General features: G+C 41.4%; 1 protein-coding gene across 3 annotated transcripts; it reads left to right on the plus strand.

The window, feature by feature from the left end:
* The first annotated feature begins 13,639 nt into the window (after window positions 1–13,639).
* LOC123107777 (single myb histone 5) lies at window positions 13,640–19,888 on the plus strand. 3 transcript variants are annotated; one of them, XM_044529697.1, is made up of 8 exons: window positions 13,640–13,756; window positions 13,977–14,064; window positions 15,630–15,837; window positions 16,003–16,226; window positions 16,350–16,434; window positions 17,474–17,557; window positions 18,245–18,586; window positions 19,651–19,888. In XM_044529697.1, exons 3-8 carry the CDS (start codon window positions 15,688–15,690, stop codon window positions 19,663–19,665), a joined length of 900 nt encoding a protein of 299 aa, XP_044385632.1. In that variant the 5' UTR covers window positions 13,640–13,756; window positions 13,977–14,064; window positions 15,630–15,687; the 3' UTR covers window positions 19,666–19,888. The 3 variants fall into 3 exon arrangements, with proteins under 3 accessions (XP_044385632.1, XP_044385630.1, XP_044385631.1); XM_044529695.1 differs by lacking the exon at window positions 19,651–19,888 and having other exon boundaries at window positions 18,245–18,716; XM_044529696.1 differs by lacking the exons at window positions 13,977–14,064; window positions 19,651–19,888 and having other exon boundaries at window positions 13,659–13,756; window positions 18,245–18,717.
* The last annotated feature ends 474 nt before the right edge of the window (window positions 19,889–20,362 follow it).

Raw genomic sequence — 20,362 nt, forward strand, 5'->3', positions numbered from 1 at the left:
AAAGTCTTGTCTTGATGCAGTGTTCAAGTTACTTGAGACTAACAGTCAGACAAGCTCACAGAATTCGTTGTCTGAATCAGTTCGACTTCTTCAGTCCCAAGTTCTAGCAGAAAGGCATTCTGCAACTCAACTTCGACTTGAAGTCCTATCTCTAAGAAAGATTGCAGAGAACACCAATGAGAACCTCATCGCTAAACAGCTACACCTGGAAGCTATGACCGACATGCTAGGCCGGTCTCACAGCCTTGCTCAGCAGCTTGCGCAGCAGTTCCCCCGCAAGGCTAACCTTTCTTGAACTGTCTTGGAAGTGGTCTCGGTTCAGTATTATTTTGTTACGCTGCAATGGTGCCCAGTTTTTGTAATCTGCTTCTTCGTTGCGCTTTATGATCACTGGTGGCGAACTTCGATGCCCAGTGGATGTAATATACCTTAAATCCTTTATTGTATAGTGTAGGTTTATTCTTAGTTACTATGCCGTAATTTCTTTATTGTATAGAGTAGGTTTGTTCTTAATTCCTACTAGTTACTGCCATCATTCGCTATCTGAAAAAAAATCAGATGTAGTCGACCGGACCGAAACATTCGACTCTAACGGGCCAGGTTTTTAGCGGGCCACAATTGGGCCAGCCTGCGCCTTTCTTGGGCCCGAATGATTGGGGCCTTCACACATTGCGCCAGGCCCAAACTTACACCGGCCTATATTTTAGTTGGGCCTTTTGTCGACCTAGCGCTTAGTTTGGCCCAAGAAGCGTTGGGCCATTAACAGGTTGAATATTGTACTGGCCTGTTACGGCCGAGATGAAACCACGGGCCTTTAGCAGGCCAAAATGCATGTTGGGCCTCAATTTTCACTAGTCATCGACGGGCCTTCAGCAGGCCGAAATGTAGACCGGGTCGTTTTGGACCCAGTTAGCTCACGGGCCGTTACCAGGCCGAAACATATCTCGGGCCTTAGTTGGCCCACTGATATCATGGGCCTTTAAGAGGCCGAAAGCTTAGCATAGGCATCAACGGGCTGAATTACGCGACAGGCCTTTAACAGGCCCAAAGTCACGTTAGGATTAACTGTTGCCACCTTTAGCACGGGCCGTTAGTGGGCCCGATGTCCTATCGAACCATAGATGGCCCATGGGCAGCACAGGCCATTCCCAGGCCGAAAGTCACATCGGGCTGAAATGGGCCCATGTCTACATCAGGCCTCTAACAGGCCGAAAGTCACTGGGTTGCAGTTTGTCCCAAATATTCGGCGAACAATTAACGGGCCAGATCTGGCTTCGTGCCACAAATGGGCCCAAATATTGGGCGAACAATTAACGGGCCAGATCTGGCTTCGGGCCGTAAATGGGCCCAAATATTGGGCGAACAATTCACGGGCCAGATCTGGCTTCGGGGCGTAAATGGGCCTTTATTAAGCAGGCCGTTATTGGGCTGGCCCACTAGTACCTGATTAAGTTCTACGGGCCTTTGACTGGGCCAGCCTTTTTAACCTATATGGGCCTCTGTTGGGCCCATCCACGTGTGATACGTCTCCAACGTATCTATAATTTTTGATTGCTCCATGCTATATTATCTACTGTTTTGAATGTTTATGGGCTTTATTATACACTTCTATATCATTTTTGGGACTAACCTATTAACCCAGAGCCCAGTGCCAGTTTCTGTTTTTACCCTGTTTTAGGGTTTCGAAGAAAAGCAAAATCAAACGGAGTCCAATTGACCTAAAACTTCACGGAACTCATTTTTGGAAGGAAAGAAGCCCAAAAGACTTGGAGTGCACGTCGGGGGATCTGCGAGGAGGTCACGAGGCAGGGGGGGCGCGCCCACCCCCCCTGGGCGCGCCCTCCACCCTCGTGAGCCCCTCGTGCCCCCCCTGATGTACTTCTTCCGCCTATATATCCCCATATACCCTAAAAACATCCGTGAGCACAATAGATCGGGAGTTCCACCGCCAGAAGCCTCCGTAGCCACCGAAAGCCAATCTAGACCCGTTCCGGCACCCTGCCAGAAGGGGCAATCCTTCTCCGGTGGCCATCTTCATCATCCCAGTGCTCTCCATGACAAGGAGGGAGTAGTTCTCCCTCGGGGCTGAGGGTATGTACCAGTAGCTATGTGTTTGATCTCTCTCTCTCTCTCTCGTGTTCTTGAGGTGATACGATCTTGATGTATCGCGAGCTTTGCTCTTATAGTTGGATCCTATGATGTTTTCTCCCCCCTCTACTCTCTTCTAATGAATTGAGTTTCCCCTTTGAAGTTATCTTATCGGATTGAGTCTTTAAAGATTTGAGAACACTTGATGTATGTCTTCCCGTGCGTATCTGTGGTGACAATGGGATACCACGTGATTCACTTGATGTATGTTTTGGTGATCAACTTGCGGGTTCCGCCCATGAACCTATGCATAGGGGTTGGCACACGTTTTCGTCGTGATTCTCCGGTAGAACTTTGGGGCACTCTTTGAGGTTCTATGTGTTGGTTGAATAGATGAATCTGAGATTGTGTGACGCATATCGTATAATCATACCCACGGATACTTGAGGTGACATTGGAGTATCTAGGTGACATTAGGGTTTTGGTTGATTTGTGTCTTAAGGTGTTATTCTAGTACGAACTCTAGGGCTGTTTGTGACACTTATAGGAATAGCCCAACGGATTGATTGGAAAGAATAACTTTGAGGTGGTTTCATACCCTACCATAATCTTTCATTCTCCGCTATTAGTGACTTTGGAGTGACTCTTTGTTGCATGTTGAGGGATAGTTATGTGATCCAATTATGTTAGTATTGTTGAGAGGACTTGCACTAGCGAAAGTATGAACCCTGGGCCTTGTTTCAACGCATTGCAATACCGTTTACGCTCACTTTTATCATTAATTACCTTGCTGTTTTTATAATTTCAGATTACAAATACCTTTATCTACTATCCATATTGCACTTGTATCACCATCTCTTTGCCGAACTAGTGCACCTATACAATTTACCATTGTATTGGGTGTGTTGGGGACACAAGAGACTCTTTGTTATTTGGTTGCAGGGTTGCTTGAGAGATAACATCTTCATCCTACGCCTCCTACGGATTGATAAACCTTAGGTCATCCACTTGAGGGAAATTTGCTACTGTTCTACAAACCTCTGCACTTGGAGGCCCAACAACGTCTACAAGAAGAAGGTTGTGTAGTAGACATCAAGCTCTTTTCTGGCGCCATTGCCGGGGAGGTTAGCACTTGAAGGTATATCTTTAGATCTTGCAATTGAGTCTTTTAGTTTCTTGTTTTATCACTAGTTTAGTTTATAAAAGAAAAACTATAAAAAAATGGAATTGAGTTTGTCTCATACGCTTCACTTTTTTAATATCTTTCATGAGTATGATGGAAAGGAAAATTGTGCTCAAGTGCTAGAAGAAGAAATCTATAAAATGTTTGGCACTACATATTTGAATGATGAGCATGATTGCAATGTTGTTAGTATGAATTCCTTGAATATCCATGATGCTAATGATATGCAAAGCCACAAGCTTGGGGAAGCTATGTTTGATGAAGATGATATTTTTTGTCCCCCAAGCTTTGATGAGCAAATTTACTATGATGAAAGCATGCCTCCTATCTATGATGATTATTGTGATGACACGTATGCTTTAAAGAATAATGATAACCATGAAACTTGTCATCTTGATCTTAACTTTCAATCACATGATAGTTATTTTGTTGAGTTTGCTCCCACTATTATTCATGAGAAGAAATTTGCTTATGTGGAGAGTAGTAAATTTTCTATGCTTGTAGATCATGAAAAGAATGCCTTAGGTGCTGGTTATATTGTTGAATTCATTCATGATGCTACTGAAAATTATTATGAGGGAGGAATATATGCTTGTAGGAATTGCAATAATATCAAGTTTCCTCTCTATGTGCTTAAAGTTTTGAAGTTATGCTTGTTTTACCTTCCTATGCAAGTTGATTCTTGTTCCCATAAGTTGTTTGCTCACAAAATCCCTATGCATAGGAAGTGGGTTAAACTTAAATGTGCTAGTCATATTCTTCATGATGCTCTCTTTATGTTTCAATTCTTATCCCTTATGTGAGCATCATTGAAATCATCATGACTAGCTAGGGGCGTTAAACGATAGCGCTTGTTGGGAGGCAACCCAATTTTATTTTTGTTCCTTGCTTTTTGTTACTGTTTAGTAATAAATAATTCATATATCCTCTGTTTATATGTGGTTTTATGCTTTTAATTAGTGTTTGTGCCAAGTAGAACCTTTGGGAAGACTTGGGAGAAGTCTTGTTGATCATGCTGTAAAAAACAGAAACTTTAGCGCTCACGAGAATTGCTGCCATTTTTATTTGGAGAGTGATATTTAGTTAATTCTTTTTGAAGATGATTAATAGATAAATTGCTCAGGTCCAGAAATTTATTTGAGAATTTTATGAGTTCCAGAAGTATGCGTTTGATCCAGATTACTACTGACTGTTCTGTTTTTGACAGATTCTGTTTTTCATGTGTTGTTTACTTATTTTGATGAATCTATGGCTAGTAAAATAGTTTATAAACCATAGAGAAGTTAGAATACAGTAGGTTTAACACCAATACAAATAAAGAATTAGTTCATTACAGTACCTTTAAGTGGTGATTTATTTTCTTATACTAACGGAGCTCATGAGTTTTCTACTTTAAGTTTTGTGTTGTGAAGTTTTCAAGTTTTGGGTAAAGATTCGATGGATTATGGAATAAGGAGTGTAAAGAGCCTAATATTGGGGATTCCCAAGGAACCCCAAGGTAATATTCAAGGACAACCAAGAGCCTAAGCTTGGGGATGCCCCGGAAGGCATTCCCTCTTTCGTCTTCGTTCATCGGTAACTTTACTTGGAGCTATATTTTTATTCGCCACATGATATGTGTTTTGCTTGGAGCGTCAATTTATTTTGTTAGGATTTGCTTGCTGTTATTTAGAACAATGTTTTGCATCTTTTATTTCAATAAAAGTGGCATTGATAGCCTTTACTATGCCTATGTTACAAGTATACATGTTGCTGTTTGAAAACAGAAAGTTTACCGCTGTTGCAATAATTCCCTAGAAAAGTCAGAATCTGATAAAATGTTGAAACCTTTTGCATATTAAGCTCTGATAAATTTACTACAGTGGGAATTTTCTTTCATAATTTTGGAGCTAGGGAAGTATGGATGTTTCTGCTTTCTTTACAGACTATCCTGTTTAGGCAGATTGCTGTTATGTTTGCATTGTTTGCATATGTTTGCTTCTTTAATGATTCTATTTGAGGATAGGACTATTAAATATGCAGAGGCATTTAGTATGCAATGTTGAATAATAATTTTACTGATTTGCTACAGTAGAGTATGATAAGGTTTTGTCAATGGTTTATACTAACTTATCTCACAAGTCCTTGTTGAGTTTTGTGTGGATGAAGCTTTTGAGATTTAGGGAGACCTTCATATGAGAGGAATTAAGGAGACACAAAAGCTCAAGCTTGGGGATTCCCAAGGCACCCCAAGATAATATTTCAAGAAGTCTCAAGCATCTAAGCTTGGGGATGCCCCGGTTGGCATCCCACCTTTCTTCTTCAACAACTATCGGTTAGTATCGGTTGATCCTAAGTTTTTGCTTCTTCACATGATGTTTGCTATTCTTAGAATGTCATTTGATTTTGCTTTGCTTGCTGTTTGAATAAAATACCAAGATCTTAAATTATTAAATATTAGAGAGTCTTCACATAGTTGCATAATTATTCGACTACTCATTGATCTTCACTTAAATCTTTCGGAGTAGTTCGTCATTTGCTCTAGTGCTTCACTTATATCTTTTAGAGCATGGTGGTAGTTTTATTTTAAAGAAATAGATGAACTCTCATGCTTCACTTGTATTATTTTGAGAGTCTTAAATAGCATGGTAATTCGCTTAAAATCCTAATATGCTAGGTATTCAAGAATAGTAAAATTCTCTAATGAGTGTGTTGAATACTATGAGAAGTTTGATACTTGATAATTGTTTTGAGATATGGATATGGTGATATTAGAGTCATGCTAGTTGAGTGGTTACGAATTTGAGAAATACTAGTGTTGAAGTTTGTGATTCCCGTAGCATGCACGTATGGTGAACCGTTATGTGATGAAGTCGGAGCATGATTTATTTATTGATTGTCTTCCTTATGAGTGGCGGTCGGGGACGAGCGATGGTCTTTTCCTACCAATCTATCCCCCTAGGAGCATGCGCGTAGTACTTTGTTTTGATAACTAATAGATTTTTGCAATAAGTATGTGAGTTCTTTATGACTAATGTTGAGTCCATGGATTATACGCACTCTCACCCTTCCACCATTGCTAGCCTCTCTAGTACCGCGCAACTTTCGCCGGTACCATAAACCCACCATATACCTTCCTCAAAACAGCCACCATACCTACCTATCATGGCATTTCCATAGCCATTCCGAGATATATTGCCATGCAACTTTCCACAGTTCTGTTTATTATGACACACTCCATCATTGTCATATTGCTTTGCATGGTCATGTAGTTGACATCGTATTTGTGGCAAAGCCACCATTCATAATTCTTTCATACATGTCACGCATGCATCATTGCACATCCCGGTACACCGCCAGAGGCATTCATATGGAGTCCTATCTTGTTCTAAGAATCGAGTTGTAATTCTTGAGTTGTAAGTAAATAAAAGTGGGATGATTTTTATTATTAGAGCATTGTCCCATATGAGGAAAGGATGATGGAGACTATGATTCCCCCACAAGTCAAGATGAGACTCCGGACGCAAAATAAGATGCCATAAAAAAGAGAAGGCCCAAATAAAAAATGAGAGAAAAAGAGAGAAGGGGCAATGTTACTATCCTTTTTCCACACTTGTGCTTCAAAGTAGCACCATGATCTTCATGATAGAGAGTCTCTTATTTTGTCACTTTCGTATAATAGTGGGATTTTTTCATTATAGAACTTGGCTTGTATATTCCAATGATGGGCTTCCTCAAAATTGCCCTAGGTCTTCGTGAGCAAGCAAGTTGGATGCACACCCACTTAGTTTCTTTTGTTGAGCTTTCATACACTTATAGCTCTAGTGCATCCGTTGCATGGCAATCCCTACTCACTCACATTGATATCTATTAATGGACATCTCCATAGCCCGTTAATACGCCTAGTTGATGTGAGACTATCTTCTCCTTTTTGTCTTCTCCACAACCACCATTCTATTCCACCTTTAGTGCTATATCCATGGCTCACGCTCATGTATTGTGTGAAAGTTGAAAAAGTTTGAGAATATCAAAAGTATGAAACAATTGCTTGGCTTGTCATCGGGGTTGTGCATGATTTAAATATTTTGAGTGATGAAGATAGAGCATAGCCAGACTATATGATTTTGTAGGGATAACTTTCTTTGGCCATGTTATTTTGACAAGACATGATTGCTTGGTTAGTATGCTTGAAGTATTATTATTTTTATGTCAATATTAAACTTTTGTTTTGAATCTTTCGGATCTAAGAATTCATGCCACAATAAAGAAGATTACATTGAAAATTGTGTTAGGTAGCATTCCACATCAAAAATTCTGTTTTTATCATTTACCTACTCGAGGACGAGCAGGAATTAAGCTTGGGGATGTTGATACGTCTCCAATGTATCTATAATTTTTTATTGTTCCATGCTATTATATTATCTGTTTTGGATGTCTAATTGGCTTTAATGTGCACTTTTATATTATTTTTGGGACAACCTATTAACCGGAGGCCCGGTGCCAGTTGCTATTTTTTGCCTATTTTAGTGTTTCGCAGAAAAGGAATATCAAACGAAATGAAACCTTCGCGAGGATCTTTTTTGGAACAAATGCAATCCAGGAGACTTGGAGTGGAGGTCAAGGAAGCAACAAGGCGGCCACGGGATAGGGAGGCGCACCCCCACCCTCGTGGGCCCCTCGTAGCTCCACCGACCTACTTCTTTCGCCTAGATATACTCTTATACCCTGTAAACATCCAGGGGAGCCATGAAACCACTTTTCCACCACCGCAACCTTCTATACCCGTGAGATCCCATCTTGGGGCCTTTTCCGGCGATCTGCCGGAGGGGGATTTGATCATGGAGGGCTTCTACATCAACACCATAGCCTCTCCCATGATGTGTGAGTAGTTTACCACAGACCTTCGGGTCCATAGTTATTAGCTAGATGGCTTCTTCTCTCTGTTTGGTTCTCAATACAAAGTTCTCCTCGATGTTCTTGGAGATCTATTCGATGTAATATTTTTTGTGGTGTGTTTGTCGAGATCTGGTGAATTGTGGGTTTATGATCAAGATTATCTATGAACAATATTTGATTCTTCTCTGAATTCTTATATGCATGATTTGATATCTTTGCAAGTCTCTTCTAATTATCAGTTTGGTTTGGCCTACTAGATTGATCTTTCTTTCAATGGAAGAAGTGACAGAAAGGGAACCGACACATATTGTATTGTTGCCATCGAGGATAAAAAGATGGGGTTTATATCATATTGCTTGAGTTTATCCCTCTACATCATGTCATCTTGCCTAATGCGTTACTCTGTTCTTATGAACTTAATACTCTAGATGCATGCTGGATAGCGGTCGATGTGTGGAGTAATAGTAGTAGATGCAGAATCGTTTCGGTCTACTTGACACGAACGTGATGCCTATGTTCATGATCATGCCTAGATATTCTCATAACTATGCGCTTTTCTATCAATTTCTTGGCAGTAATTTGTTCACTCATTGTAATATATGCTATCTTGAGAGAAGCCACTAGTGAAACCTATGGCCCCTGGGTCTACTTTACATCATATAAGTTTCCGATCTATAATTCTAGTTTACTATTTATTTTGCAATCTTTATTTTCCAATCTATACAACAAAAATACCAAAAATATTTATCCGCTTCCTCTCTCTCTCGCTGATTCTCAATACAATGGTCTCTTGGAGATCCATATGATGTAACTCTTTTGCGGTGTGTTTGTTGGGATCGATGAACTTTGAGTTTATGATCGGATCTATCTTTTTATATCCATGAAAGTATTAGAGTTTCTTTGATCTCTTTTATGCATGATTGCTTATAGCCTCGTATTTCTTCTCCGATATTTGGGTTTTGTTTGGCCAACTTGATCTATTTATCTTGCAATGGGAAGAGGTGCTTTTGTAGTGGGTTCGATCTTACGGTGCTTGATCCCAGTGACAGAAGGGGAACCGACACGTATGTATTGTTGCTACTAGGGATAAAACGATGGGGTCTATCTCTACATAGATAGATCTTGTCTACATGATGTCATCGTTCTTATTGCATTACTCCATTTCTCCATGAACTTAATACACTAGATGCATGCTGGATAGCGGTCGATGTGTGGAGTAATAGTAGTAGATGCAGACAGGAGTCGGTCTACTAATCTTGGACGTGATGACTATGTAATGATCATTGCCTGGATATCGTCATGAGTATTTGAGGTTCTATCAATTGCCTAATAGTAATTTTTTCACCCACCGTTTGCTATTTTTCTCGAGGGAAGCCACTAGTGAAACCTACGGCCCCCGGGTCCCTTTCTCATATTATTTTCCTTCGCGATCTACTTTTTCTTTGCATTTCTTTTTAGATCTACTAAACCAAAAATACAAAAATACCTCGTTGCAATTTATTCTTATTTATTTTATTTGGCGTTCGACCTATCAATTTCTACAAATTTGTCTCACGTCGGTTTGCCAATTTCTGGCGCCATTACCCGAAAGGGATTGACAACCCCTTTTACACGTCGGGTTGCGAGTAGTTGTTATTTGTGTGCAGGGGCTATTTACGTTGTGTTGCTTGGTTCTTCTACTGGTTCGATAACCTTGGTTTCATCACTGATGGAAATACCTACCGTCCCTGTGCTGCATCATCCCTTCCTCTTTGGGGAAATGCCGACGTAGTCCTAGCCGACATCACACAACTAAGGGAATCACAACATACATACTATCAAAATATCGAACACATATCAAGTTCACATGATTACTTGCAACATGATTTCTCCTTTGACCACAAGAACAAAAGTAACTACTCACAAATCATAATCATGCTCAAGATCAGAGGGGTATTAAATAACATATTGATCTGAACATATAATCTTCCACCAAATAAACCATATAGTAATCAACTACAAGATGTAATCTACACTACTAGTCACCCACAAGCACCAATCTATAGTTCCGGTAACAAGATTGAACACAAGAGATGAACTAGGGTTTGATATGAGATGGTGATGTTGAAGATGTTGATGGAGATTGCCCTCCCCAAGATGGGAGAGTTGTTGGTGATGATGATGGCGATGATTTCCCCCTCTGGGAGGGAAGTTCCCCCGGCGGAATCGCTCTGCCGGAGGGCAAAAGTGCTCCTGCCCAAGTTCCGCCTCGAGACGGCGGCGCTCCATCCCGAAAGTCCTCCCTTTATTTTTTCTAGGTCAAAATGACCTATATACCAGAAGATGGGCACCGGAGGTGGGTCTGGGTGAGCACAACCCACCAGGGCACGCCTGGGATCCCCGGCGCGCCCAGATGGGTTGTGCCCACCTGGTGGGCCCCCTCTGGTAGTTATTTGCTCCAATATTCATCATATATTTGATAAAAAATCTCTCTAAAATTTCAGCTTGTTTGGAGTTGTGCAGAATAGGTGGCCTGACGTAGCTTTTCCAGGTCCAGATTTCCAGCTGCCGGAATTCTCCATCTTTGTGTATACCTTGCATATTATGAGAGAAAAGGCATTAGAATTACTCCAAAAAGCATTATTATGGATAAAAACATCATAAATAACAGTAAGAAAACATGATGCAAAATGGATGTATCACTAACCATAGACATGTCTTGTCATTTGATGAACGAGATCACATCATTAGGAGAATGATGTGATGGACAAGACCCATCCGTTAGCTTAGCATAATGATCGTTAAGTTTTATTGCTATTGCTTTCTTCATGACTTATACATATTCATTTAACTATGAGATTATGCAACTCCCGAATACCGGAGGAATACCTTGTGTGCTATCAAATGTCACAACGTAACTGGGTGATTATAAAGATGCTCTATAGGTATCTCCGAAGGTGTTTGTTGGGTTGGCATGGATCGAGATTAGGATTTGTCACTCCGAGTATCGGAGAGGTATCTCTGGCCCTCTCGGTAATGCACATCATGATAAGCCTTGCAAGCAATGTGAATAATGAGTTAGTTGCGGGATGATGCATTACAAAACGAGTAAAGAGACTTGCCAATAACGAGATTGAACTAGGTATGAAGATACCGACGATCGAATCTCGGGCAAGTAACATACCGATGACAAAGGGAATGACGTATGTTGTCATTACGGTTTGACCGATAAAGATCTTCGTAGAATATGTAGGAACCAATATGAGCATCCAGGTTCCGCTATTGGTTATTGACCGGAGAGGTGTCTCGGTCATGTCTACATAGTTCTCGAACCCGTAGGGTCCGCACGCTTAATGTTCGATGACGATTTGTATTATGAGTTATGTGTTTTGGTGAGCGAAGATTATTCAGAGTCCCGGATGAGATCACGGACATGATGATGAGTCTCGAAATGGTCGAGAGTTAAATATTGATATATTGGACGATAGTATTCAGACACCGGAAGTGTTTCGGAATATATCGGGTACGTATCGGAGTACCGGGGGGGTTACCGGAACCCCCCGGGGGAAGATATGGGCCACATGGGCCATAGGAGGGAGGCAAGCCATCCCACAAGGGTGGCGCCCCCCTCCCCAAGGGAGGAGTCTGAATTGGACTAGGGGAGGGGGCGCGGCCCCCCTTTCCTTCTCCTTATCCCTCTCCTTCCCCCTTTCCCCTTCCGGTAAAAGGAAAGGAGGGGCTGAATTGGACTAGGAGTCCAAGTGGGACTCCCCCCACTTGGCGCGCCCCTAGGGCAGCCTCCTCCCCTCTCCCTCCTTTATATACGGGGGCGGGGGGCACCTCTAAGACACATCAATTGTTCTTAGCCGTGTGCAGTGCCCCCTCCACCGTTTACTCCTCCGGTAATATTTGTTGTAGTGCTTAGGCGAAGCCCTGCGCGGATCACTTCACCATCACCATCACCACGCCGCCGTGCTGACGAAACTCTCCCTCGACACTTTGCTAGATCAAGAGTTCGAGGGACGTCATCGAGCTGAACGTGTGCAGAACTCGGAGGTGCCGTACATTCGGTACTTGATCGGTTGAATCGAGAAGACGTTTGACTACATCAACCGCGTTAAATTAACGCTTCCGCTTTCGGTCTACGAGGGTACGTGGACACACTCTCCCCCTCTCGTTGCTATGCATCTCCTAGATAGATCTTGCGTGATCGTAGGAATTTTTTTGAAATTGCATGCTACGTCCCCAACAGTACATGAGATCTCAATGACTCTCATGTCTATGGCAAAGAGTAGCAAACACTAATACTCGATCACACAAAACCAAACCCTAAAACAACACCCTAAGGAGCGGGGGTATTTTAGGAGTGGAAAATGAAGATTTAGCTAGCTCAAGGATGGGAAGGGGGTCGAATCCAACCTTAAGTCAATCTCCTCTCTAAAAACAAACTATAAAAACTGCACTTAGTCTTTTACTCCAAAAATACATGGACCCAACCAAAAACTAAGGGTGTCCATGGTGGTTTCAAAGTCCTGAAATCGCTACTTGAAGCTCTGTCTTTGCTCCTTGCGTGTCTATTGAGATCTCCATGCTTGATCATACTCTGGTGTGTGGCATACTTGTCCATGCTAGTCCCTTCATTTTTGGGTTATGCAAATACATCTGACTAGGCATCATCACATTCTCATGAACAATAGTGGAAGTTCCTAGAAATTAAAGCACCTAATAATTAGGTTGTCGTGAGCGAGCTCTAGTCATTGATCCTTGTATTTCTGAAACTTGAGCTGGTGTAGGGGTTGTGGATGTAACTATATTAAGGACGACCTCATCAGGTCTACTATGGATCATATAGTTGGAGTTGTCGACTCTAGGCTTCCCCATCTTGAATCCTTGGGAGAGATTATCCCTAACGAATAACTTGATGCACTATCTTACTTCAATCCTTTGAGCGAAAATATGACAAAAGGAAGGAAACCCCATGGAAATGCAACGGAGAAGAGAACGAAAATAGAGGGTTGGGCTCATTGGTAGCATGGTTCTTGAGCCATGGATCGACCATGGGAGAAACAACATTTAAACTAAAATCATAGTTTGAATGTGGTGAATTGGACTCTTTGTTGCTCCAATATTTTTATTTCTATCCCCGTTTACAAAAATAAACATAAATCCATACATAAAAGTAGAGAAGATCGAGCGTACTCAGCACTATCTTCTAAAGTAATTGAAGTTCTAGATTTGTCAAAAGTAAAAATTATATGAAAAAACATATTAATATATAAAACACCATATATTAGTCTTATGAGATCTAGAACTTCGATTACTTTGCAGGGGAGGGAGTAGCCGGACAAGGCGGTCATTTTTTTATTGACATCCATCGGAAGAAAATATATTAAAGTTGTGCTAAATCAACGACAATTAATGTGGGATCGACAGGAGTAGTATAATTCAAGAAGAGAACTTATTCAAGAAACACCCTAAGGAAAAGGAGGGGTAGAAACAGAGCCTTGGTAAAATCCCATCCTCTGGAAGAAAAGTTTCCTCTTTGCCCTTCCTTTCTTCTCTGCCCTCGTCTCGTGCCCCCTCCTGCCACCAAGCTCTCTCAATGCTAGCCGGCACCGAGCAGCCGCCAAGGTAATATCTCGTCGACGATTCTCGAAACAAATCCCCAACTTTCCTCCACGGATTGGAACTACTCGCGCGATCCCTCGCACCCACCCTTTCTCCCCGAAATCCGTTCCGGCTATCCCCGACTCTGTTTGGGCTCTCTCTTTATTTTCTTGCCCTTTGAACGGCGTCTTCTTCCGATCAATCGTATTTGTGCTGATACAGTCCTTGGTTTTGGAATCGCCAGGCGAGCGTCTGCGTGGACGCCCCGTAGTTCCTGGCCGCGATTAACGTGGCGCGAGCATTGGGGCCGAGAAGCCGGCAGTAAACCCTCCGTACGTGCTCTGTTCGACCCGAAGTTTGGTGTGACATATTCGGTTATTATTTAGCTGATTTAGATCTAACTACAAAAGCAAGCATCTTGGTGTTTTTCACTGCGATTGGGGTGTGTGATTGTGGACGCATCGTGTTGTGCATCTAGATGGTTCTGTGTGGAATATAGGTTTTCATCATTACTGTGCTATTTCTTGGCCATGTCAGTCTCTGTAAAGTTCTATCCTTTTGTAGCCATATAGGTTGCATCAGTACGGTTTTAAGTGATTTTATGTGTACCAGGTTTCACTGTCCAGCATTAATCTTTGTGTTTCAGTTCAGCACTCCCTTTGCATGCCAGTTTGATCAAATCTGAGATATGGGGTAAACTTTCTTGGTGATACTGATGCACTAGGCAAGACTATCACATCGCCACCGTGTATGTGACACTAGGGTTTGGTCAGAGTCCAGAGCAGTCGTTTAGGTGCCGAGTCACATTTTCTGTTTCTGATGATGAGTGAGCCATATATGTCTGATATGCATCAATTTCTGCGGTGATAATTTGTTCAATTTGACTAGCAGCCTAACAGATACTTAATTTGTTATTAGGAACCAATGGCACTTTACCAGTACTTCAATAATGTCTGGATGTGATCCCTAAAACAGAGATGGTGGAGCAAATAGCTTTGTTAAATGCCCATCGTTATTGCTCTTATTAGTCATGGCGAAGTACTTTTTTTATAAGGCCCTTAGCGCCCTTATCAGTTATCAGCACCAAGCAATAAACATGGCTACGTTTTATGTTTTCTAGTGTTATTTCTCATAGTTTGCTTGAGCCATTAGGCACTTGTCGACGTAGCAATGAAATTTGTCATGTACAGTATCAAACTGTGTTTGTTTTTAATAACGGAAGACCAGTGGGCAAGCCTTCTGGGCGTTGCATCATACGGTACAACCATGTGAAATTGTGCTTGCAACTTACACTTATCGGAAGATGCATCGAATGATCGAAGTCACTACATGTTTTCTATCTGAAAGTGGAAGTTCTAATTACCCCCGGCCTAGTCACCACATGTTTTAGCTTCTCACATTATTTCCGATGAATAACTAATTTGAAGTTGTCCTGTAAACCTAATTCGCAGCTTTGTTTCGCCATATCTTAAGGGCCATTGTTTCGTTGGTACCTAAGTATACAAATGTGTATCACTAAGGAAATGATGGGCTTTATTTTACAATGAGAGAAATAGAATGTCTTTGATATAAAACAGCAACTATTCTTTTAAGGACTATAGATTTGCCCAGATTTCAGATGGTATTTCATCACTTCCCCCATCGTTTGGTATATGAAAGTTGCTATGAACCTAGTATATTGCATTATTAACCAAAAAGGCGGCTATGAACCTAGTTCTCTTACTTATGTGTGATATTTTCTGCATGCTATATTTCGGGCAAGATATCCTCATTTAGGAGATTTAAGAATATTCAGTGTTTGCAGTGGGTATCGACCAAATGTAATCCAGCACTCGCCATCATACATGTAGTTGTTTGTTCTGCAAGTATTGAAAATGTTATGATGTAATGAATTCAGGTCAGAAGGTACACCCTCGTGTTCGTATTGTATCTGACAGAGGAGATTGGTCCTAAGCATGGGTGCTCGAAAGCAAAAGTGGACTTCAGAGGAAGAGGCTGCTCTTAGAGCTGGCATAGCAAGGTATGGAGTGGGAAGTTGGCGCCTGATATTGAAAGATGATGACTTCCGTTCCATCTTGAGCTGCCGGTCAAATGTTGATCTAAAGGTTAGAACTGTTTACACGTCACTGCATTTTTGTTGAGGTCACTTACTTCAATAAGGGCCATCCAAAATTTCTCTTCTTGCAAATCATGTTTTGTTTGATTTTAAATTCCATATATCATCTTTAGTTATTGACGTGCATGCCTTTTGTCTGCTAATTACTACTTAGGACAAGTGGCGCAACATCAACGTATTTTTCACCGAATCAGGCTCTATGGATAAGGGAAGGACTGCCATGAAGAAGAACCGAGCTGCTCCTAGGAGGAATGATCACCCAGTGGCAAACAGCACAGTTGCTTCTGATGTTGATGACGAAATTGTTGATGAACAGCCTATAGCATCAATGTCAAGTGAACTGTGGAATGTTTCAATTCCAAAGAAATCACGGTCAAGGTAATCATACTTATATAACATTGTATACCATAAATCCTGGCAGTTATATACTTGTCACACAGTGATATCCAAGAAAAGATAAGTTATTATGGATGCTTCACTGTTTTAATGGCTTGCCTGCAGGCTAAACAATATCATATTGGAATCTGTCAAGAACTTGAATGAGCCTACAGGGTCACATAGCACTACGATTGCTAAGTACATAGAGGTTTGCATCCTTGTTTTTGCAATCTCTGTAAACTTATTGTTGTCTTCTTGCTTAGCTACTGTTTACATTTTTTACGGAAGTGTTTCTTTTTGTTAATGTTCATTTTTATGTACTTATATTTAGTCAGCCCATGCCAGCTTCTCGTGTATGGGTTCATTGTCTTGATTGACAAAAAATTCTTTGGACTATTTGACAGTTTTTGGAGAGGGTTTGGTCGCCTGTGAGTCAGCACCACAAAGATAGAAAAATAGTATCAATGGACTAATGGGCAGTAAATGAAATCCTATGCAAACAGAGTTCTTACCAAAAATAAAAACTATATTTAGCCTGACTCTATCGTACCAAAATGAGCTCACATATAGCAACTAGTAGAATTCCATAATAAAACAAGTCTGGTACCTCAAGATATCCTGCAATTTTCCGTTGTGCAATCAACATACTATAGTCTCTTCTATCTGCTGGCTGCCACAAACAGGGTGTGGAAAACATGGTAGAACCGAGCAGTAAGCAGAACTGGACTGGTTCTGGTTTCCTGAACATCATTGCCAACTTTAAATATGTAATCATTCTTAAAAAAAAAGGAATTCAAAATGCAGGAAATGTGAATCAGTTTTCTTGCTTTGGAGACTGGCCAAAAGCCATGCCCTACCTGATTCCAGTTTTGTAACCTTACCTCAGCTACTGATCCATCTTTTCTTTAATGAATTGCTGCATCCTTTTCTTTCCCCTTTGCTAAAAAGAATGCGACAGTGAGGAGAGACATCACACAGATCTCGTTCCTATAGAGTAAGGAGGCTCAAACCCTGGTTGGCTAAGCATGACGTTCATGGTCTAGACACTATCCAGTAGAGCTCCTCTTTCTTGTTCCTTGCTGATCAAACATCATTACTTCTTGTAGAGCTTTGATGTCATTTTGAAGAGATGACCGTGTTTGCAGTTGCTCCCTTTTGCTAATAGAAATCTTGTAGGAACATATTGCACTTGCCCTTGTTTGCTTTCACCTTTCATGTGATAACTTTACTAACCTGGTTCCAAATAGGAGGAATATTGGCCACCTAGTGATTTTGATCGCATGTTGTCTGCAAACCTGAAGGACTTGACCACCAGTGGAGAACTGATAGAGGTAATGCCCTTTTAGTTCTTAACTTCATATGTATCCTTTCTAGAGGAAATAAAGCTAATACAGTATTGATGTTTGAGGTGGAACTATTTGGTCACCACTCATGGAGCAGCGTCAAACTAATTAATTACTTCTATACCACCTACTTCATGAGAACATTTGGAAGACTAATTTCATTCAACTGAATAGTTGGCATCGATGGCATATTTACTAAAGCAGAATGCCAGAATCTACGAATCATTTCCAATATGTGCATGTTTCAGCATAATTGCATATGTGTACCAAAATATGCATACACTTATTTATGTGTGTACCATACTCTATTAGACTACAAGAACAATGCCAAACATGTATGCCAGATAACACCAATTAGTTTTGCATAATGGTTTCCTATTCTGTTTCATGTGGAATCTCATTGAATTGCAATTTTGTAATTTATCTGTACTAAAATGGTGGAAGTGTTTTTTGGTTGCTGGGATTACTGTTGTTCGTGACTTATCTCTTGCTGCTTATTCTTTATCCCTTTTGAATTTTGAGCCAACCAGCTGCTTGGTTCTGCAAATTCCGTGGGCATGTGAAGTGGCTTAAGCCATGAGGAATGGACTGTTGTTATCTCAGCTTAGGATATAGGTATTCACATGAAGAGTATAGACTACAGGACATTTTAGCATGCTACTATGAATATTGCAGGTAAATCGCAAGTACAGGATTGCACCTGCACCTGGTTCAATGTACTCTGAGGGACGAAGCCCCGAAACACTGCTGCTAGAAGACATGCAAAGAGAGCCCCAGAAAATAGAGAGTGATGATATTAAAACCCTTACAAAATCTCAAGTTGATGCTGAATTGGCGGATATGATAACCATGACTGCCGAAGAGGCTGCATCCGCTGCTGCTCGTGCAATTGCAGAGGCAGAGGCTCTCATGGCAGAAGCTGAAGCAGCGACAAGAGATGCGGAGGCGGCAGAAGCAGATGCCCAAGCTGCACAAGCTTTCGCGGAAGCAGTAAGGAACAGAAACGTTACAGAACTGGTAATAGCCCTAGTCTTATAATTTCTAGTTACATGTCCAATGGTGCTTCTTTGAGATGTTGGACCATGTTTTATAATTTCTCAGTAACCGATTGGTTATACCTGGTTAGAAAGAATACTAAATTGAGCAATTTTTCATAAAAATCGTTGACTTGTGGAGTAAGATTATGATTTTCTAAAGTAGATATAATTCATGTTTTTATTGTTATTTGCACTCACTCATGCATGATATTTCCCCCAGTCAAACCATATTATTTTGATCATAGTTATTGGCTAGCATATGTAGTTTGGATATATGAAAATGTTATGAGTAAAGACACCATAAAAAATGTTTACATCATTTCTCGGATGTAAAATAATAATATTAGTGGTTGAAGTGGTACATTATTAAATTTGAGAAACAAAAATCGTCGCTCTTTCATCACTGGAGGGATTAGTCATGAATGATATTTGAGGCCATGGGAAAAAACGAACTCTGAAACTGTATGTTCTCTAGTTAGCTAGAAACAAGCAATAAACTTGACCAGGTTTTGATGAGTTTGTGCTATTGATTTAGTCGAATAGTGATTGGCTGTTTGTTTCTTGTTATACTTGTAAATAGTCTAATGCTGGAACCGTCAAGGATTTACATCAGGCATTACCACGGAAAAAAAATTTACTATAGCTGACCAAATCATGACCAGGGCCATAAAAACATGAAGCAAGTGGAATCCACTTAGTATATGCTTGTGCCTTTCGACCTTGTTTTTATCTGTTTTGTCATGAGGTCTCTTGGACAGATATATGAGAACTAGGTAGTAATAAAAGTACTCCCTCCGTTCACTTTTGTAAGACCTTTTAGACATTTATAAGACAGCACCTAAAACAGTTCAATTTCAGCTGTCCTAAACGACTTACAAAAGTGAACAGAGGGAGTATTAATTATCTTGACATCAAAGCTCACTGAGGTGATAGGTGAATGGTAGTGTTGATTTTAAGCGTATGCGCCTTTGGCATTGTTGAAAGATTATGTTTGCTGGCTGCTCCATTCACATTCTGACTCCATTCATTCATGTTGGTGCACAGATGGCCCAGTCTTGATGCTGCTACCCTGAGCCGCTCCAGCCCAGCATTGCCGCAGGATGCAGATGATGCCGTACCTCACACTTGAATTTTCGGTTGGATTAACAGCAGCCGCCCTCATTTTTCTTCTACTTTTTCAAAAAAGAAAAAACAGCCGCGCTCCAGTGTCACCAGCCTTATGATGTTCCTGGAGCAGCAATGCAGCAACAACCAATTTTGCGAACCGTTTGTAGCATCATGATTCACGCTGCATTTTTTGTGTAAACGTCGAGACCCGGCCGGTCCAGACCCGTCGTGATGCGCGGCGGTGGTCCGACCGCCCCCGTCGACGCATGGTCGATCATGGCGCGGTGGTGGAACAGGCCGATGGGCCAGATGAGAACCGAACCGTTTGACCTTTAGGTGGCTGGCGGGCTCACACAGGCTGGGGTGTGGGTGCGTCCGTCAACCACCCCCGTCGTCGTTTCTCCCTTTCGGTTGGAAGCACCGGCGGCAGCTCGTAGTGGTGGTAGGGCAACACTTTTCTCCTGTGGTCTCGGACGGATAACCGTCAGATTGCATGCAAATACGGTTCGTCGGGCGTGTGCGTGCGACGGTGGATCTCATCTCACTTTCTTTCTGGTACCTCCAAATGATTGTGCTGTTACCGTGCCGTGCGTGTTGGTGCCGACCTCACCTGCTTGCTGCTTCCGGCTATGATGTGTGGAGCGGTGTA

The sequence above is a fragment of the Triticum aestivum genome, chromosome 5A (assembly GCF_018294505.1).
Source record: "Triticum aestivum cultivar Chinese Spring chromosome 5A, IWGSC CS RefSeq v2.1, whole genome shotgun sequence".
Lineage (NCBI taxonomy): Eukaryota > Viridiplantae > Streptophyta > Magnoliopsida > Poales > Poaceae > Triticum > Triticum aestivum.